At 50.8% G+C, this 19,507-nt stretch overlaps 1 protein-coding gene across 1 annotated transcript in view; it reads left to right on the top strand.

The window, feature by feature from the left end:
* The first annotated feature begins 2,161 nt into the window (after positions 1-2,161).
* The window catches only part of lrp6 (low density lipoprotein receptor-related protein 6), a 45,196-nt gene continuing 27,850 nt past the window's right edge, over positions 2,162-19,507 (top strand). The window contains exons 1-4 of the mRNA XM_061229129.1: positions 2,162-2,447; positions 7,299-7,704; positions 18,546-18,743; positions 18,953-19,149. Coding sequence (XP_061085113.1) covers positions 2,393-2,447; positions 7,299-7,704; positions 18,546-18,743; positions 18,953-19,149 — 856 coding nt within the window. The 5' untranslated portion in view covers positions 2,162-2,392. The remainder of the gene's footprint in view (positions 2,448-7,298; positions 7,705-18,545; positions 18,744-18,952; positions 19,150-19,507) is intronic.

The raw sequence follows: 19,507 nt of genomic DNA, 5'->3' as shown, positions 1-19,507 counted from the left end.
GCTCTACATGGTGGCAGATAAACACCCACCCGCTCTACATGGTGGCAGATAAACACCCACCCGCTCTACATGGTGGCAGATAAACACCCACCCACTCTACATGGTGGCAGATAAACACCCACCCGCTCTACATGGTGGCAGATAAACACCCACCCACTCTACATGGTGGCAGATAAACACCCACCCGCTCTACATGGTGGCAGATAAACACCCACCCGCTCTACATGGTGGCTGATAAACACCCACTCTACATGGTGTGAGATAAACACCCACCTGCTCTACATGGTGGCAGATAAACACCCACCCACTCTACATGGTGTGAGATAAACACCCGCTCTACATGGTGGCAGATAAACACCCACCCACTCTACATGGTGGCTGATAAACACCCACCCGCTCTACATGGTGTGAGATGAACACCTACCTGCTCTACATGGTGGTAGATAAACACCCGCTCTACATGGTGGTAGATACCCACCCACTCTACATGGTGGTAGATAAATAAAATATATTTGTTTGACATATATCAAAATGTTGTCCTGTGTAAGGTGGCCTTTTTTTTGCCTTTTTAAGCAGTGGGCAGTCTCAGGCAGCTTTTATGATTAGAACTACATGCATAAATGGGGTATCCACCGTCATTCAAAGACTAGCTAACTTAACATGACATACTCATAGTTCAAATAAGAGAAGTATCCTCCTGAACACAAGATCAATAGGCAGTTGAGCAGTATGGCAGGAAGGAGGTCAATAATGTGCAGCATACATTGAATTAAGCCACTGAAGGCACTTCAGTTGGCTATTTTCAAGTTATTGTATTATTGATACTGTATTTTCATTTGAGAATTGCAAAAACTGAATAAAATGTATGACCATCAGCCAAAAAACGAACACAACCTTTTTTCGAACTGGAACAGGACTCAGTAGCCTATTCATTTGTAGTTTGTAACACGAACATTATCTGACGCCCTGCAAAATTGTATTTGTGTCTAAATAACCCAGTTATGGTATCGCTACCCCCTCCTCCTGCTGCTGTGTCCTGGAGGTAAAGTGACCAATACACAGGTAGAATCTGTCCTGGAGATAAAGTGACCAATACACAGGTAGAATCTGTCCTGGAGGTAAAGTGACCATCACACAGGTAGAATCTGTCCTGGAGGTAAAGTGACCAATACACAGGTAGAATCTGTCCTGGAGGTAAAGTGACCATCACACAGGTAGAATCTGTCAGGGAAAGTCTGCCTGGGGTTCCATAAAATCAATATTAGTGCAGTTATTTATGCTTTTAACTTCCGAGAAGCAGTGAGTCCAAGAATGTACAGTATCACCATACCTATGCTGATGATATTTGATGCTTGTCTGCTGTAGAGTGGCAATATAATTCCTTGGCCAATTCTTCCTCATTTTAAAAGAGCATGGGTCAAATAATATCACAGTCCACCCTTTCTTCAGATCATGCTATTACAATCATAAGTCATGAGTTTCATTATACATTCATTTGTCATTATTTTTATTTAAAGGAGTGAATTTGTGAGGAGCGTTATATTTATAATTATACAGCCTATTTAGCCAAGAATTTGCATTTGAAGAGCGTCAACGTTTAAGTGCGCAATAATCAACCATAATTATTTTATACATTTATGGTTTACTATTGTATTACTATTGTATATTTACATGCCAAGCCAAACGCAATTGTCTTTTTGCAACAAAAAAAAAAGCACGGGTCTTAAGCTACGAGAAAGGACAACTTACACACAAATATACGCCGTATTTTATACCGTTTGCTGTCCACAAACCAACCCCCTCACGAAAGGAGCAGAGACCGAATGTCTCAAGCACGCTCACAGGGGTACGCTGTTCCAAACCGGAGCGCCAATCACGCCGTGAGAAACTAGTCCCTTTGGAATGTGTTTCTTTGCTTACAAACAATTGTTGTTGGAATCCGCATTTTTCCTTTTTTAAAAACACAACAGGCTCGACGACATTATCGGATTTTTATTTGGGCTGTAATGGCTTAATTTCAGGAGCAATCATCTCGCTGAAGGAGAGCGAACGCAATCAGCTAAAACAATAGCCGAGCGGTCGAGCGCTTTACAGAAAGAAACTGGGGGGAATATGGGAAAAGGGGGGGAGGGTTGACATTTTTCTCCCGGCGGAAGGAGACGAATCGAGAGCCAGCGTGTTGTTGCACTCAGGCAGCCGAATCGGGGATTTGGAATCGCAGCGCCGCCGAGGCTGTGCGCTCGCAGAATGGAACTGAGAATAATTACAGATGCATTGTAGCCAGAACCCAGAATCATCCAACAAGCCGAAAATTCACTGGATAGACCTCAGCCGAGCGATGGTATCCCCGCGCTGAAGAGAGCGGCGGGGGCTAGAAGAAAACGGGAGAAATATGGGCGCCGTTCTGCGGAGTCTGTTGTGGTGTAGTTTTTGTTCGCTGATACGAGGTGAGTTTTTGATGTGGCTTTTTTGTTGCCTTTTTGGAAAGTTGGGAAAGGTTTCCGAGGAGAAGTGGCCATTTTTTTTGCACAAGGCCTTGCGTGCAGACGAAAGGGGCCCAGCGTTAAGGGTAACGAGCTAGCGCTGGATACCTTGATTGCAAGTCCAGTGCAGATCGCAACCATGTATCGAATTTAGTGTGTTGAATGCTTGCGCATATCTAGTTTCTACCTAGCTAGCTAGCAACCGAACTAGCCTAGCTCCGATAGATTTACACATGCACTTTTCCCGTCTTCCTTAATATTCCCTCTTCCAAATGGAGTAAATATGTTACCACTTCTCTGTACTTTGTCAAAAAGAGCACTCCAACGGTATAGATCTAGTATATATTGCTACAAGGAACGTTGGTAAATATTCGTTGTTTCCCAGTTGTATCTGAATACGGAATGCAAATGCATTTTGTTTCAAGAATACACTGGAAGTCGTGTTGTAAAACAGTTATTGTGTGTTGCCAAATACTCAACGTGAAAACTGGGATCTAACTGCAAGTATTTGTCAAACAAACAAATGCACAACAATAACACTTTGGTTCGAGGTCAAACATTGGCGTTGCTTTGTTGCAGCTAACCAGCTAGCATAGCAAGCTACCGACTAAAATTCAAGTTGGCTAACAAGCTACCTCGCTAACTTGGCACCAGAAAGAACGCCTGTGCTTTCGCTCCTCTGTAGCCTCTCCTTGCGAAGTTATTCAGTGGTCTTACGACAGTAAACACGTACTATTTTATTTTTTTATTTTATTTTTTTAAATAGGATTTTACGGTAAATTACTGTAGCTGGACAGCTTTATAACTTTAATGAATTATTTTGTACATCTGGAAAGCATATTGTTTTGTGTGTGATTTTGAAAGTTACAAGATGACCACAATAGCTACCTCCCCAGATCGCTTCTGTCATTAGAAAATGATGACATTCTTGTTGCTTTGGGATGTTTGTGTAGCTGGCTATTTGTTTGGTTCAGTATTTTTTTTTTTACATTATTCAGTTTATGCTAACACGTAGCTCTGGTCCTGGTACACCGATCTCGCCTCCAATTTAGTTTCAGCAAGCACGCACGTACAGCCTCGCGTAATTTGGGTTTAGGGACACTGGTGTAATCTTGCAAGAAACGTAACATGTGGTTTTACTATATTTTTCTAACTTACTGTGTATGCATATTCGTTTCGCAAAGATTCATTTATGGCTATAGATCTGGCTTCTGGTTTTACTCGTTGTCCTGTATTTTACGCTTGTTAATCTCATAGCGCTCTCCTGTATATTATCGCTTCCTAGATTAAACCTGACAGGACAGTGAGGTCCTTGGCTGCTGTAGTGTGCTGAACACTTATTTCTTGGATATTCTTTCTGAATTCCTGGATATACCTCACTAGTACAAACTCTGTTTTATGTGTAATCTGTAATCCTCGATGGTTGGTCGTTTTGTTTGGCAGTTCTGCTTTAAAATCCAGTGAGACAGTACCGTGCGGTTTTTTTGTCTGGTTTTTATTTTGTTTATGGCAACAAATTGGTCTGATTTGACACATACACACACACTTATAAATACACATACGTATATACACGCTATATTTATACACATCACACAAACATTACACACACACTCTCACTCACACACTATACACTCACGCGTGCACGCAGATTTGCACACACACACATACACACAAATCAGCTACACTCACCATCAAATCTAACAATACATGTTAAAAAAGTATCAAACAGAATTGCACTGGATACCTTTTGATGTTTCGGAAAGTCATTTGTCTCAATGGGCAAACATGAAGTGACGAGGATTTCAAATAAATACTTCCAAAAGACGATTGGCGTTTGGAGTGGTGAGTGCTCCAGGAGATGGGAAGGGAAGAGTTCCGTTCCCTCAGAGCAGCAGCCCTGTGTCGGGGATTAGACCGGTTGTTCTGTGGACTTCCAGGATGGGTCGACACCGGTCTAATCCCCGACACGGGCTGTGTTGGGGAAACGGAACTTTCCCTTCCTCTCCTGGTGCTCCACCTCCAAACGCAATGTTTTTGGAAGTATTTATTTGAATCTCGTACTTATGTTTGCACATTGAGATAAGATTTCGAAACCATCCAAAGGTATCCAGTGAATTCCTGTTTGATACTTTTTTAAATGTATTGTTAGATTTTGAAATGGTGAGTGTAGTGATTTGTGTGTATGTGTGTGTGTATAAAATTATTATCCTATTATCCTATAGCTTCCAAAGGAGGAATTAAAAATTTCCCTTGAACAGAAACCCTGTCGTACTATGATTGACAAGCAAATGCTCACCAAACTGTTAAAAGGGACTTACTCCTAGCATGCCATCATCTGTATCCTGTGTGACCTGTACACAGGGCCCCTATAGAGTGTGCGTGTGCGTGTGCGTGTGCGTGTGCGTGTGCGCGCGTTCTCAGAGTGCTAAAGGGTGAACAGAAATCTGAACACTATCAGTGGCCAAATATTAAGTGTCCTGAAATGCAATTGCCCCACTGTTTACACTTGGCACAGTTGAGTACTAGTGTTGGATCAACTTCAGTGAACTTTCCTGGTGTTCCGTGAGCTTATAAATATTTAGTGAAGGAAATTCCCCGTGTTGAGAGAGCAGCGAGTGAGAGAGTGAGGGGGCGGGGCCCGGCTTGGTGGGGGCTGCGGTGGGAGATGTGTCAGATTGGGGTTTGACTCCCTGCCAGATTTTACCAAATGGAAGCTGCACCCCCTTAAAAGACCGGGAGAGAAAATGTGTGCGGAGCGCCGGACTCTGCAGCGGTTTTCCTCTGTGTGTGTGTTTAATGAACGCCGTGCTGTGCCCTGCGTTCTGGGGACCTTCAGGGGGGACCCCACAGCTAGCCTGGTTTTATTCTTAGGAGTGAAATTCCAAATCTGTCAGTGTCCAAAGTCTGTTTACTTTTCGGTTGGCCTTGGTTTTCTGTGATTGGCACATTGTGAGGGACATTATTTTGCTTTGTTCCTCACTGTGATTTCCCCCAACGCTCTCCCTCACCCATCTGCCTCGGGACAGGCTGTTGATATGTTTTTGGGTTCAGCCTCAGATCTGTTATGCCCAATGTGCTTTTCAAGAAGGTCAGTTTTGAGCTTGTTTTGTGGGGTTGTGTTGAAGTCCATTCTTGTGTCTTCAACACTCTCACAGTGGTAATGGACCCTGTTCCTGGAGACTACCGTCCTGTGGATTTTAACATGGCACGCCTCACTCGACTAATTGGCAGTTCAACAGGATCTCTGGCCGTTGAGTGAGGTGTGCTGTGTTAGGGTTGGAGTGAAAGCCTACAGGACCGTGGATCTCCAGGAATTCACCGTTTGCAGGTGGTGTTAGCGGGTGACATCACTCCATGTTATGTTAGTGGGCCCTATAACGCTCCTTTAGGAGGGAGGTCAGTGAGGGAGCAATGTCCACACCTCCCGATGACCTCATTTCGCCTGGTCTCCAAGATCATTCATTAAACCGCAAGATACTGCTCTTTGTAAAAGTGGAAATGTTCTTCCTTTGATGTTTTTATGAATACCTACACCTCTGTCCGATGGTGAAAATGTCCTTGTCTGCTTTAGACTGGAAACCATGGAGTCCTGAGCTGAATGAAAATTGCGTGTGTAGGGGGGGGTGGGGTAGGGGACAGCTAGCGTGCGGTGGGGGGGGCCTGTCCCAGCATTCCTGCCATGCGTGAGCGCTGAGTCACTCCACACCTGGGCAGCGATGCGTTCAGTGATCGCGTGCATCTGTGGCCGTCCCCCTGTGAGTCACCAGCTCCTCGTTAAAACCCAGCCCTCACTGGCCCTTCCAGCTGCACCCGGACTACGCCACAGCCCCACAACCTCCCCACAACGGCCCCACAACCTCCCCACAACGGCCCCACAACGGCCCCACAACGGCCCCACAACCTTCCCCACAACCTCCCCACAACGGCCCCACAACGGCCCCACAACCTCCCCCACAACCTCCCCACAACCTCCCCACAACCTCCCCACATCCTCCCCACAACGGCCCCACAACAGCCCCACAACAGCCCCACAACGGCCCCACAACGGCCCCACAACGGCCCCACAACCTCCCCACAACGGCGCCACAATCTCCCCACAATCTCCCCACAATCTCCCCACAACGGCGCCACAATCTCCCCACAATCTCCCCACAATCTCCCCACAATCTCCCCACAACCTCTGGCTTTCTCTCGCCTTCATCATGTGTTGTCTTTTTCTGGGCTCCCTCACGCAGAAGGAAAAAATGATGAGAGATGTTTGTTTTCGCCTCTCGATGTGTTTCATCCCACCTGTCGTGCGTTTCTGACGGCCGTGGCGTGAAAACAGCAGCTGCACACCTGGAAAGCATTTTAGCATGAGGTCATCGCTGTGCTCGGCGTTACCGAACCAGAGCTGGTGCCCAGTAATCTGGAGACGCATGACCTGATCTGGGTTTATGGATTATTCCTTGCAAGGGTTTATGTTCAGTAATATTTGCTCTGGTTGTTGCATTCTTAAGTGGTGATACGCTCTGGAGCGGTTCAATGAGCTGTAAGGCTTTCCTTTGTGGCGTTCATTACGCTATGGGCGTTTAGCAGAGGCTCTTATCCAGAGCGACGTACAACACAGAGTGCATAAGCAGGTACAGGTGGGCAGAAAACCCGAGAGGGAAGTGCAGCTCCAAGTGCCACAGCCAAGAACTCAACCTGCTGAGAAAAACAAAACAAACAAAAGCAGCACTAGAACAGTCCTGGCAAATATGAAGCCGCACTAACAATCAAACGAGCGCACGCGATGACATCATTCGCCTAACGTGTGCTTAAACCCTCCCCCAGGTACCCCCCTGCTCCTGTACGCAAACCGGCGGGACCTGCGATTGGTGGATGCGGCTCAGGGGCGGGGCAACGCCACGGTGCTGGTGAGCGGATTGGAGGACGCGGCGGCGGTGGACTACGTGTTCGCCCAGGGGCTGATCTACTGGAGCGACGTCAGCGAGGAGGCCATCAAGCGCACCGCCTTCAACCACACCGCCGGGGGGCCCGGGGGGGCCCAGACCGTGGTGGTCTCCGGCCTGCACTCGCCCGACGGCCTGGCCTGCGATTGGCTGGGCCTCAAGCTCTACTGGACCGACTCGGAGACCAACCGCATCGAGGTGTCGGAGCTGGACGGGTCTCTCCGGAAGGTTCTGTTCTGGCAGGACCTGGACCAGCCGCGCGCCATTGCCCTGGACCCGGCCAGAGGGTGAGTGTGTGTGTGTGTGTGTGTGTGTGTGTGTGTGCGCGTGCAAGATGCCCAGGTCCAACCCCCTGTCCGCCCTGGTCCTCATGGCTTTAGCAGAGAACCAGAGACCCGGAGAACCAGTCCTGCCTTGGGCTGATTGGATTGGTCAGTTTCTGGGACGGCACCTCTGTAGAGAACGGGTCTGGAATGTAGTTTATTTAGCAACAGACGCTGAAGGTGGTCAGTGTTGGTCTTTGAGTCTCATTGACAGAACTGAAGACTGTTGGGCTGTGTCAGTGGATGGGTTTATACACTCAGCTGCGACTGCTAGAAACTAAAGCAGGAGTTTACTGCCTGACTGCAGTGGCAGCCTTCCTGGAGGCTTTCACGCCAACCCTAATTTGACACGCCTCAGTCCACTAATTAGCAGCTAAACGAGATCTCTCGCTGTTGAATGAGTGTGCTTTGTTAGGGTTGCAGTGAAAACCTACAGGACGGTAGATCTCCAGGAACAGGGTTGGGCAGTCCTGCTCTAGCTGTTGAATGAGGTGTGCTTTGTTAGGGTTGCAGTGAAAACCTACAGGACGGTAGGTCTCCAGGAACAGGGTTGGGCAGCCCTGCTCTAGCTGTTGAATGAGGTGTGCTTTGTTAGGGTTGGAGTGAAAGCCAACAGGACAGCAGATCTCCAGGAGCAGGGTTGGTTGCCCTTTCCCTAGAGAGCAGCTGCTCTCTCACGCAGGAGAGCAGTGGCTGGTCCAGTCACCTGCAGGTCTGTGGTTCAGATCAGTCACACACACTCTGCCTGCCTGTAGTGTACCACCTGCTGCCTCACTGCTCCATCCACGTCTCTGATTGGCCAGAGACTCCACTCAGCTGGTGGCCCAGGTCTAAGCCTGTCCCTGATTGGATGGTAGGCTGCGTCTCTAGAAAAGCAGGGTGAGATCTGAGTCTCCCTGGCCTGGCGCTTTAAAGCTGGGGTTGGTTACGGTTGCCGGGGCGGACAGGTGTGTGACTGGTCCTGTGGGGAGGGGACCTTCATCATTGCTTTATCAGTGTTTCGGGTCTGTGGCAATTTGGAGCATTACACAACATTAATCCAGACTTATCCAGAGCAACGTACAACAAAGTGCAAAGTGTAAAGTGCATACCTAGCCAAACACTGCTTACCTAGCCAAACTAAACATCCTGATACGCAAGTAAATATCACAGAAAGACCACAATTAAGGTTTTGGGGTGATTTTTCTCAGTTTTTGAGCTGGCTTCTGTAACTGTGGCTAAGTGGCTCAATCGCTTTGTTACTTGCATGAAGGGAGAGCCCCAATGCGCTTGTAGCCGGTTAGCTATACTAGGACTGTACAGCCAGGACAGTGAAGTAGTAAGGACTCCTTACCAGGGCCACTTCACACAGACTCGCCCGGAATAAGGAACGCTGGAGCACGGGGAAACTGAGAGCAAAACACACGTGTGTGTGCGCGTGTGCGCGTGTGCGTGAGAGTGTGTACGCTGCATGCTCTTGAAGCTGAACCGCAGAGCTCTGTGTGAAATGCAGCGTCCTCTCCCTGCCTCCTCCTGACCCCGGCTCTGCGATGTTGCAGGGTCAGGTCTTGGCACCGGGGGAACATGAACGCGCTGAAAAAAAAATGAACAACAAGCCATTTCCATTTGCGGTTGATGGAATCTGCTGTTGTAAAAACAGTGAACGGAATCATTTTTTGAATCTTTGGCAGAGGCGTGCGGTTGTGAAAGAGCTGTCAGGGGTTGTATTGGAGAGTGTGAAGCAGAGGGGAAGGGTTGAGCAACACTCACGCTGCGCTCAGGAGGCCTGGCACCTGGTGGGACCCGGCCGCTGGGCTCCAGCGCTCTGCTCCGTTTCACAGACGGGAAATTACTCTTATTATTCTCATTCGTGTGCTGGCTGTTCTGTTCACTCAAATCCGCTGAACACTCGAGTCGTTTACAAGTGTTCGGAGTTTAATTTGCATACAGCACCATACAAATTTAATATCTGCTTTAGGAGGGTAAAAACGTTTTCACAGAGCGAACAGCCTTCCCCCCCAGCTCCTCGATTGGAATATTTATGCATAAGCAAGAAGAATATTTATACATAGTCAAGAAGAATATTTATACATGCGGAAGAAATTACCTTTTTGGCTTTGACAGGATCCCTCTCTCTCCTGCTCCGATTTCTCCTCCGAGCCTTGCTAATGTGTGCGTCTGTAGTGTGTCTGTGTCCGTCTGTAGTCTGTCTGTCCGCGCCTGTACCACACAACCGTAGTGTGTGTGTGTGTGTGTCGTGGCCAGGCGTGTTTTTAGGCGCATTGATTTAACTCGTCAGACTGTTGGGAATTTTCAGCATGAATTCTTTGGAAAACCGCTGCCTGGATCCCTGCTGAACTCCACGTTGAGCCTGTTCTGAGCGGGGCCCAGGCGCTGGAGCCCAGCTGCCAATAAGAGCCCAGTGCGCTGTGGGCCTGGTGCCGTCTGGGGCGTGAGCGTTCAGCCCGTTTCACATTCAGAGAGAGGCTGAAAGAGCAGCACTGAGTCCAGGAGAGGGTTGTTGACAGGCGGTAGCTAGGTGTCGGTGGCCGTGGTAACGGAGCGCAGTGCTGTGTGGGTGGGTGGGTAAAGGGGCGGGGAAATGGACCCTGGCCCCGCCCCCGCACAGAGCATCCCGTCTGCAGCGGGAGCATCCTGAGGCCGCGGGGCGGCTGGTTAGCGGGTTAGCGGGCCGGCTGGTTAGCGGGTTAGCGGGGCGGCTGGTTAGCGGGTTAGCGGGGCGGCTGGTGAGCGGGTTAGCGGGGCGGCTGGTTAGTGGGACGGCTGGTTAGCGGGGCGGCTGGTTAGCAGGTTAGTGGGGCGGCTGGTTAGTGGGACGGCGGGTTAGCGGGGCGGCTGGTTAGCGGGACGGCTAGTTAGCGGGACGGCTAGTTAGCGGGGCGGCTAGTTAGCGGGGCGGCGGGTTAGAGGGTGAGCGGGGTGTGGGTTGGCATGGTGACACACAAAGCCCAGGATAAAGCCTCTCTAATGTATTCATTGCTTTTATTTAAATTACAGCCCCTCCATCCTGCTGGGGTGTTTGTGTGTGTGTGTGTGTGTGTGTGTCTCAGTATGTGTGTGTGTGTGTGTGTGTGTGTGTGTGTGTGTGTGTGTGTGTGTGTGTGTGTGTGTGTGTGTGTGTGTGTGTGTGTGTGTGTGTGTGTGTGTGTGTGTGTGTGTACGCGTGTGTGTGTGTGTGTGTATGCATGTCTCAGTGTGTGTGTGACAGAGGGAGAGAGATGGGGGCTCAGTAGGGTCTCCACAGCCAGCAGTGCTGTAATTACTCCATTGTACAAATAGCTTAGTGAGCTTCCCATTAATTACCCTGTGTGGCAGAGCGGCCCCCCCGCTGTGAGACCCTGCCCCCCCCAGTCCGTCGCATCGCTCCAAAAATGCTAATGCGCCTAGCAACCCGTCAGCACCTCATTCCACTGAGCTCCCTGCACCGAGCGCGCTCCAACAATGAGCCTGCACAGGAACCCTCCGCTCGCTCTGTTTCAGCGCCCGGATCGCACAGCGAGACCGCTGTGTGTGTGTGTGTGTGTGTGTGTGTCTGTGTATAGTGTCTGTGTATAGTGTCTGTGTATAGTGCGTGTGCGGTGCGTGTGTGTGTATAGTGTGTGTGTGTGCGTGTGCATGTGCAAGTGAGTGATGTGTGTGTGTGTGTGTGCGTGCATGTGCGTGTGCGTGTGTGTGTGCATGCGCAAGTGAGCGATGTGTGTGTGTGCGTGTGCGTGCATGTGCGTGTGCATGCGCGAGTGTGTGTGACTGTCTGTTTTCTTTCTTTGATCCTTACGGCAGCTGTTTTTGGTTACTGCCTTTTCTTGTAGTTTTTCCCCCGCAAAAAATATTCAAAGTGAACTGGAGCGCCAGCGTGTGTGAAATGTGTGAGGCCGCGTCGTCAGGACGACTTCCAGCGCTGTGATTCATCGGGGGGGGAGAAACGTCCTCTTTTCACCTACATTCTCCTGCTCCTCTGCGGCTCTGATTGGTGGAGGTTGCGGTGTGACGCGGTTGTGATTGGCTCCAGTGGAAAACACTGCAATGAAGACAAATCCTCCATCAGCTGTTTTTCATTTTCATTTTAATTATTTACAGGAAAAATCCAAACCATGTTCCCAAAGGCTCAACACAGTCTGGAGTCTGTGGCACCACACTCTTGTGTGTGTTTTTTGGGGTTCAGTGTTTGGCTGGTGTGTTTGTTTTGTAGGGTGCAGTGTTTGGCTGGTGTGTGTGTTTTGTGGGGTTCAGTGTTTGGCTGGTGTGTTTGTTTTGTAGGGTTCAGTGTTTGGCTGGTGTGTTTGTTTTGTAGGGTTCAGTGTTTGGCTGGTGTGTTTGTTTTGTAGGGTTCAGTGTTTGGCTGGTGTGTTTGTTTTGTAGGGTTCAGTGTTTGGCTGGTGTGTTTGTTTTGTAGGGCTCAGTGTTTGGCTGGTGTGTTTGTTTTGTGGGGTTCAGTGTTTGGCTGGTGTGTTTGTTTTGTAGGGTTCAGTGTTTGGCTGGTGTGTTTGTTTTTTGGGGTGCAGTGTTTGGCTGGTGTGTTTGTTTTGTGGGGTGCAGTGCTTGGGCATCAGAGAAAGCTTTAAAAACAACACCTGCCAAACGCCTTTTTGGGGGAAAGTGATGTGGGGATGGTGGTGGGCTGCGGTTGTGATTGGTCCAGGCGTAGCGCAGGTCTCTGATTGGTGGAGATGGCAGTGTGACATGGTTGTGATTGGTCCAGGCGTAGCGCAGGTCTCTGATTGGTGGAGATGGTGGTGGGCTGCAGTTGTGATTGGCCCTGGCGTAGCGCAGGTCTCTGATTGGTGGAGATGGTGGTGGGCTGCAGTTGTGATTGGCCCTGGCGTAGCGCAGGTCTGTGCGGCGGGTGAGCTGCCCCGGGGTTGGCTGCTGGTATTTGGGGGATTAGGAGCCTGGCTGTTGCCAGCTGCCCCGGAGGTGGAAGTCTCGCACGGCGAGGATTTAGCAGCAGGGGGTCACTACGGCCTAACAGCCTGAGCTGAGACTGACTAAACACCCCCTCACACCCCCCTAAACCCCCAAACCCTTCTTCTGCTGCATCTTCTCCTCGTTAATGCTCCAGTGAGCTGAACGGTGGTAAACTCACTGCCCCCGAGTGCCCTGGAGTGTTCACTGAGTGTTTCTCAGTTCTGTCCTGTCCCAGTGTACGGGAGAGAGTGTCGCATATGGGAGCTGCTCCAGATATGGCTGTTAAAAATGGTTTTATGAATCCACTCCGGTGTCAGGGATCCTAATTCACACAAAGCCCAACCACCCTCATTGTGAGATGCCTTGCTTTGATGACCATTCACTTCTGAGATTATTCAAGCCTCTTTTTTTTTTCTCTCAAATCTTATCAACAGTTTTATTTTCTTGTCCATGCTGTAGAGGTAAACTGATTGATTGTTAGATGGTTGATCCATGAGTTTACATTTATACTTGTTAATTAATGTTTTAACTGGGCACTTAATTTACTTTTTTCCCCTGTTCGTGCAGTCTGCTGTAAAATGCAAACGCCGTTGGCCTGGGGTGAAGTCATTTGCTTTTAAAATACGACGGATTTCAGATAATGGTCAACTTCCTCGCTATGGCCCTTTTCATGAGCACCGTACCATCACCGATGACGACGTAAACCAAAAGGAATGCTCCGCTTATGCCAGAACCATTTGAATAACTGGGTTTGCAATCAACTTTGTAATGTCGAAAAAATACCCAATGCAATCCGGGTAATGAAAAACGCTTGAGTCGATTCACAGTGAACGTTTCCACTCGTGTGTGAGTGTGTGTGAGTGTGTGTGAGTGTGTGTGAGTGTGTGTGAGTGTGTGTGAGTGTGTGTGAGTGTGTGTGAGTGTGTGTGAGTGTGTGTGAGTGTGTGTGAGTGTGCGTGTGAGTGTGCGTGTGAGTGTGCGTGTGCGTGTGAGTGTGCGTGTGAGTGTGCGTGTGAGTGTGCGTGTGAGTGTGCGTGTGCGTGTGAGTGTGCGTGTGAGTGTGCGTGTGAGTGTGCGTGTGAGTGTGCGTGTGAGTGTGCGTGTGAGTGTGCGTGTGAGTGTGCGTGTGAGTGTGCGTGTGAGTGTGCGTGTGAGTGTGCGTGTGAGTGTGCGTGTGAGTGTGCGTGTGTGTGAGTGTGTGTGAGTGTGCGTGAGTGTGTGAGTGTGTGAGTGTGTGTGAGTGTGTGTGAGCGTGTGTGAGCGTGTGTGAGCGTGTGTGAGCGTGTGTGAGCGTGTGTGTGAGTGTGTGTGAGTGTGTGTGAGTGTGTGTGAGTGTGTGTGAGTGTGTGTGAGAGTGTGTGAGAGTGTGTGAGAGTGTGTGAGAGTGTGTGAGAGTGTGTGAGAGTGTGTGATGCTTGGCACACAGAAGGTGTAATGCACATGAAGACAGCACCATTGTGTTAGTTCTCTGCAGCCCATAGAATTCTTAAGGTCTAATTATTATGTGCACGTTTGTAAAAGTGTGTCATTAAGGGGAGTTTTTGGGCCCCCCAGGGCCCGTCTCTGTGCGACTGGGACACCAGACCAGGTCCCCCTTCCTCCTCCTCGTCTTCCTCATTACCAGCTCCGCCCTGTAACTCTTCAGCCCCACCGTGCACACACAGAAAGGAATCCCCCTTTTAGCCCTGGGCTGGGAGCTGTCGTGTGTGGACCGCTGGCCAGTGAGTGAGTGGGTCAGTCCTGCTCTTTTTAAAAGCTTCTATTGTACCCCCCCATCCTCCATTGTCCCAAAAAAGCGGTCCTTCCAGCTCCTGTTCATGTGTTTGAGTTCTGCATCGCCAACCGTCCCAGGTCAGTAGAACAGGCTGGTTTTTCTAGCTGTAGTTAGTGTTGGTATAACAGGCTGGTTTTTCTAGCTGCAGTTAGTGTCAGTAGAACAGGCTGGTTTATCTGGCTGTAGTTAGTGTCAGTAGAACAGGCTGGTTTATCTGGCTGTAGTTGGTGTCAGTAGAACAGGCTGGTTTATCTGGCTGTAGTTGGTGTCAGTAGAACAGGCTGGTTTATCTGGCTGTAGTTAGTGTCAGTAGAACAGGCTGGTTTATCTGGCTGTAGTTGGTGTCAGTAGAACAGGCTGGTTTATCTGGCTGTAGTTGGTGTCAGTGGAACAGGCTGGTTTATCTGGCTGTAGTTAGTGTCAGTAGAACAGGCTGGTTTATCTGAAGTTAGTGTCAGTAGAACAGGCTGGTTTATCTGAAGTTAGTGTCAGTAGAACAGGCTGGTTTATCTGAAGTTAGTGTCAGTAGAACAGGCTGGTTTATCTGAAGTTAGTGTCAGTAGAACAGGCTGGTTTATCTGAAGTTAGTGTCAGTAGAACAGGCTGGTTTATGGTGTGAATGTGAGTGATGGTGTCTGTGGTGTGAGTCACAGCCTGACCCCAGGCCTGGGGGGGGGGGGGGTTTTAACTGGTTTTTCTGCTTGTTGCTCTGACCCCCCACCCCATTGCTGAGTTTGCTGACCTGGTGTACCCGTTGAGGGAGGGCTCTACAACCTGAGCCGTGATTGGCTGGTTGTGTGTGTGTGTGTGTGTGTGTGTGTGTGTGTGTGTGTGTGTGTGTGTGTGTGTGTGTGTGTGTGTGTGTGTGTGTGTGTGTGTGTGTGTGTGTGTGTGTGTGTGTGTGTGTGTGTGTGTGTGTGTGTGTGTGTCACACAGTCACACACACAGAAATGTGGAACTGGAGCTCTGTTTCACTGTGAAGTGAAATTATTCATTTTCAGTTTCTGTGCAGGCCAGCTTCCTCCCCATGGCTGTGCTGTGTAACTGCCACAATGCAGGTGTCTCTGCACTGCTCCAGGGTCTCTCTACACTGCTCCAGGGTGTCTCTACACTGCTCCAGGGTGTCTCTACACTGCTCCAGGGTGTATCTACACTGCTGCAGGGTGTCTCTGCACTGCTCCAGGGTGTCTCTACACTGCTCCAGGGTGTCTCTACACTGCTGCAGGGTGTCTCTACACTGCTCCAGGGTGTCTCTACACTGCTCCAGGGTGTCTCTACACTGCTCGAGGGTGTATCTACACTGCTGCAGGGTGTCTCTACACTGCTCCAGGGTGTCTCTACCCTGCTGCAGGGTGTATCTGCACTGCTCCAGGGTGTCTCTACACTGCTCCAGGGTGTATCTACACTGCTCGAGGGGAGATTGACCCCCGCTTAGTCTAATCAACTGTAAGTCACTTTGTATAATGGTGTCAGCTAAATCAGAAATAGCAGTAATAATTTGGGTTGCTCTGCACATTCTACCCTTTACCCCTGTGTTTTGGGGGCGGGGGGGGGGGGGGATGTCAGTCAGGGGCCCTGGATGGGGCTGGCGGGGGCGGGGGCAGTAATCCAGCTGGGAGGAGTGTCAGAGGCAATTTGGGAAAACAAAGGCAGCCGTTAATGGGCCGTCCCGCTGCCTGCTGGGCCCTTTTGTGTTGGAGCAGAACCCCTGGGACCCGCGCGCCTGTCTCTCCCTTCCTCCACGTCACACGCGTCCTCAAACCGGCCGTAAATCCTTCCCCCGGGCCCGCCGCGCCTCCCAAAATACCCCCTCCCCCACCGAGGGTCCCTCTGCCCGTGCCTCCATCCGCTTCTCAAGGCTCTTTCAGGAGGGAAAGAGCCACTCTGTCACAGCACTGCGTTCCCCCAGCCCGGTCCTGAAGAGCTCCCATCCTGCAGGGTTACACTCCTACCCTCCTGTGGCACGCTAATTAGCAGCTCAGCAAGACGTCTAGCTGTTGCATGAGCTGTGTTTTGTTAGGGTTGGAGTGAAAACCTTCAGGACGGTAGATCTCCAGGAACAGGGTTGGGAGCCTCTGTTTTCCCGGGTCTCTGAAGGCCTTGCGGGGCTGTTGAGGAGCGGGTTGTTTACATATTTACTCTGCAGTCTGGAGGCAGTCGGGTCACACGGTCGGGTTTTTCCCGGGCGATCTGAGAAGCAGCGGGTCTGGGCCCAGTGGACCGGGGAGTGCGACCGCACCACAGGCCAACCGTCTGACCGCTTAACCCCTGCACTGACACACACTGTGACTCACACACAGTGCAGCTCTGGCTCTGTGGTGCAGCCCTGTGGTGCAGCCCTGTGGTGCAGAGCTCTGTGGTGCAGCTCTGTGGTGCAGCTCTGTGGTGCAGCTCTGTGGTGCAGCCCTGTGGTGCAGCCCTGTGGTGCAGCCCTGTGGTGCAGCTCTGTGGTGCAGCTCTGTGGTGCAGCTCTGTGGTGCAGCTCTGTGGTGCAGCTCTGTGGTGCAGCGCTGGCTCTACGGTGCTGTTGTTATGAGTTATCGCACACAGCACAGTCTTTGCACAGCACAGTCTTTGTCCAGCGTGTTGTTTTGAAAGAGTGATATGATGACGTACGTAGTGATGTCACGGACAGGGCATGTGTTTCGGGTTTTGGGGGGGATTCCCCTGTGACATTCCGGCCCGGCATGGCCCTTCTCCCGCTTTTCCTGTTTTCCTGTTTTCCCAAGCGTTCCCGGGAGGCTTCCTGTATAAGCTTGTGCTTTGGGAATGCCCTGGGACTTTACAAAGGCACCCATTAAAGTAAGTCGTCATTTCAGTGCTGACTGCCGTCTTCTGTGAAGTTGTGTGTTGTAGAGAGAGAGAGAGAGAGAGAGAGAGAGAGAGAGAACGCACGTGTGTGTGTGTGTGTGTGTTTGTGTTTAAAGGTTGTGTTTCAGGTGTAGTAACGATACACATTAATCCTTTCTCTGGGATCCTGCGCTCAGGAAGCTGGGTCAGCCCCCCATTCCGCTCTGTTTCCTCACCCTGCCTGACCCCAGGGTCGCGCTGCCCGTGCGCAGGTCAAAGGTCATGGGAAGGGTGCTCTGCTGGGGCTCAGGAAGGATGTTTTCATGCCACGTGTTTCAGGAAGTGCCGGTTTGAACGCTGTTGTGTGTCCGTGTGTGTGTGTGTGTGAGCAGGCAGGGAGTGTTTGGGTAGTGTTAAGGTTTGTTTTGCGAACAGAAAGGAATTGCTCTCATTCAGTCTCATCTTGAAAATATGCTAAAGTTAATGCTGCTAGTGTTAATACTACAGCCTGTACCGCTAATGCTAAGGCTAAAGTTAGCACTTCTGATGCTGAAGCCGGTGTAAATCCCTCAGTGTGGCGAGCAGGCCGGACTCAGGGTTTATACTCTGCTGTAGCGCTGCTCGGGCTGTTCTGCAGTTTTCACTCCCCCCTCTGTTCCGCAGGTACATGTACTGGATGGGGCTGCTCTGTAGTGCGTACTCCCCCCTCTGTTCCGCAGGTACATGTATTGGATGGGGCTGCTCTGTAGTGCGTACTCCCCCCTCTGTTCCGCAGGTACATGTACTGGATGGGGCTGCTCTGTAGTGCGTACTCCCCCCTCTGTTCCGCAGGTACATGTACTGGATGGGGCTGTTCTGTAGTGCTTACTCCCCCCTCTGTTCCGCAGGTACATGTACTGGATGGGGCTGCTCTGTAGTGCGTACTACCCCCTCTGTTCCGCAGGTACATGTACTGGATGGGGCTGTTCTGTAGTGCTTACTCCCCCCTCTGTTCCGCAGGTACATGTACTGGATGGGGCTGTTCTGTAGTGTTCACTCCCCCCTCTGTTCCGCAGGTACATGTACTGGATGGGGCTGTTCTGTAGTGCGTACTCCCCCCTCTGTTCCGCAGGTACATGTACTGGATGGGGCTGTTCTGTAGTGCGTACTCCCCCCTCTGTTCCCCAGGTACATGTACTGGATGGGGCTGTTCTGTAGTGCGTACTCCCCCCCTCTGTTCCACAGGTACATGTACTGGATGGGGCTGTTCTGTAGTGCGTACTCCCCCCTCTGTTCCGCAGGTACATGTACTGGATGGGGCTGTTCTGTAGTGCTCACTCCCCCCTCTGTTCCGCAGGTACATGTACTGGACGGACTGGGGTGAGGTGCCGAAGATCGAGCGCGCAGGGATGGATGGGGCGAGCCGCTCGATCATTGTGGACAGTGGCATTTACTGGCCCAACGGCCTGACGCTGGACTACAGCAAGCAGAAGCTCTACTGGGCCGACGCCAAGTTCAGTGTCATCCACCGGGCCAATCTGGACGGCAGCGACAGGTACCCTATATATAGTATTATATGTACATATGTATGTGTGTTTGTGTACGTGTGTGTGTATACATATGCATGTGTGTCTGTGTACATGTGTGTCTGTATATATATATATATGTGTGTGTGTGTGTGTGTGTGTGTATATACATGTGTGTGTTTGTTTGTGTGTGTATACACAAACATGTGTCTGTATATACGTGTGTGTGTGTTGACAGGGAGGTGGTGGTGAAGGGCTCTCTGCCTCACCCGTTTGCTCTGACGCTGTACGAGGACACGCTGTTCTGGACGGACTGGAACACGCACTCCATCCACTCCTGCGACAAGGTGACGGGGGAGGGGCGTCGGGAGGTCCACACCAACATCTTCTCCCCCATGGACATCCACGTCTTCAGCCCGCAGAGACAGGCCCAGGGTAGGCCATCGCAGCGCACCCACCCCGGCCAATCACACTGCAACACCGGCCAATCACACTGCAACACCGACCAATCACACTGCAACACCGGCCAATCACACTGCAACACCGGCCAATCACAGCGCACTGTGGCCAATCACACTGCAACACCGGCCAATCACAGCGCACTGTGGCCAATCGCACTGCAACACCGGCCAATCGCACTGCAACACCGGCCAATCACAGCGCACTGTGCCCAATCGCACTGCAACACCGGCCAATCACACTGCAACACCGGCCAATCACAGCGCACTGTGGCCAATCGCACTGCAACACCGGCCAATCACAGCGCACTGTGGCCAATCGCACTGCAACACCG

Source organism: Conger conger, chromosome 19 (assembly GCF_963514075.1).
Source record: "Conger conger chromosome 19, fConCon1.1, whole genome shotgun sequence".
Taxonomy (NCBI): Eukaryota; Metazoa; Chordata; class Actinopteri; order Anguilliformes; family Congridae; genus Conger; species Conger conger.
This window is presented reverse-complemented; position numbering and strand designations above follow the sequence as displayed.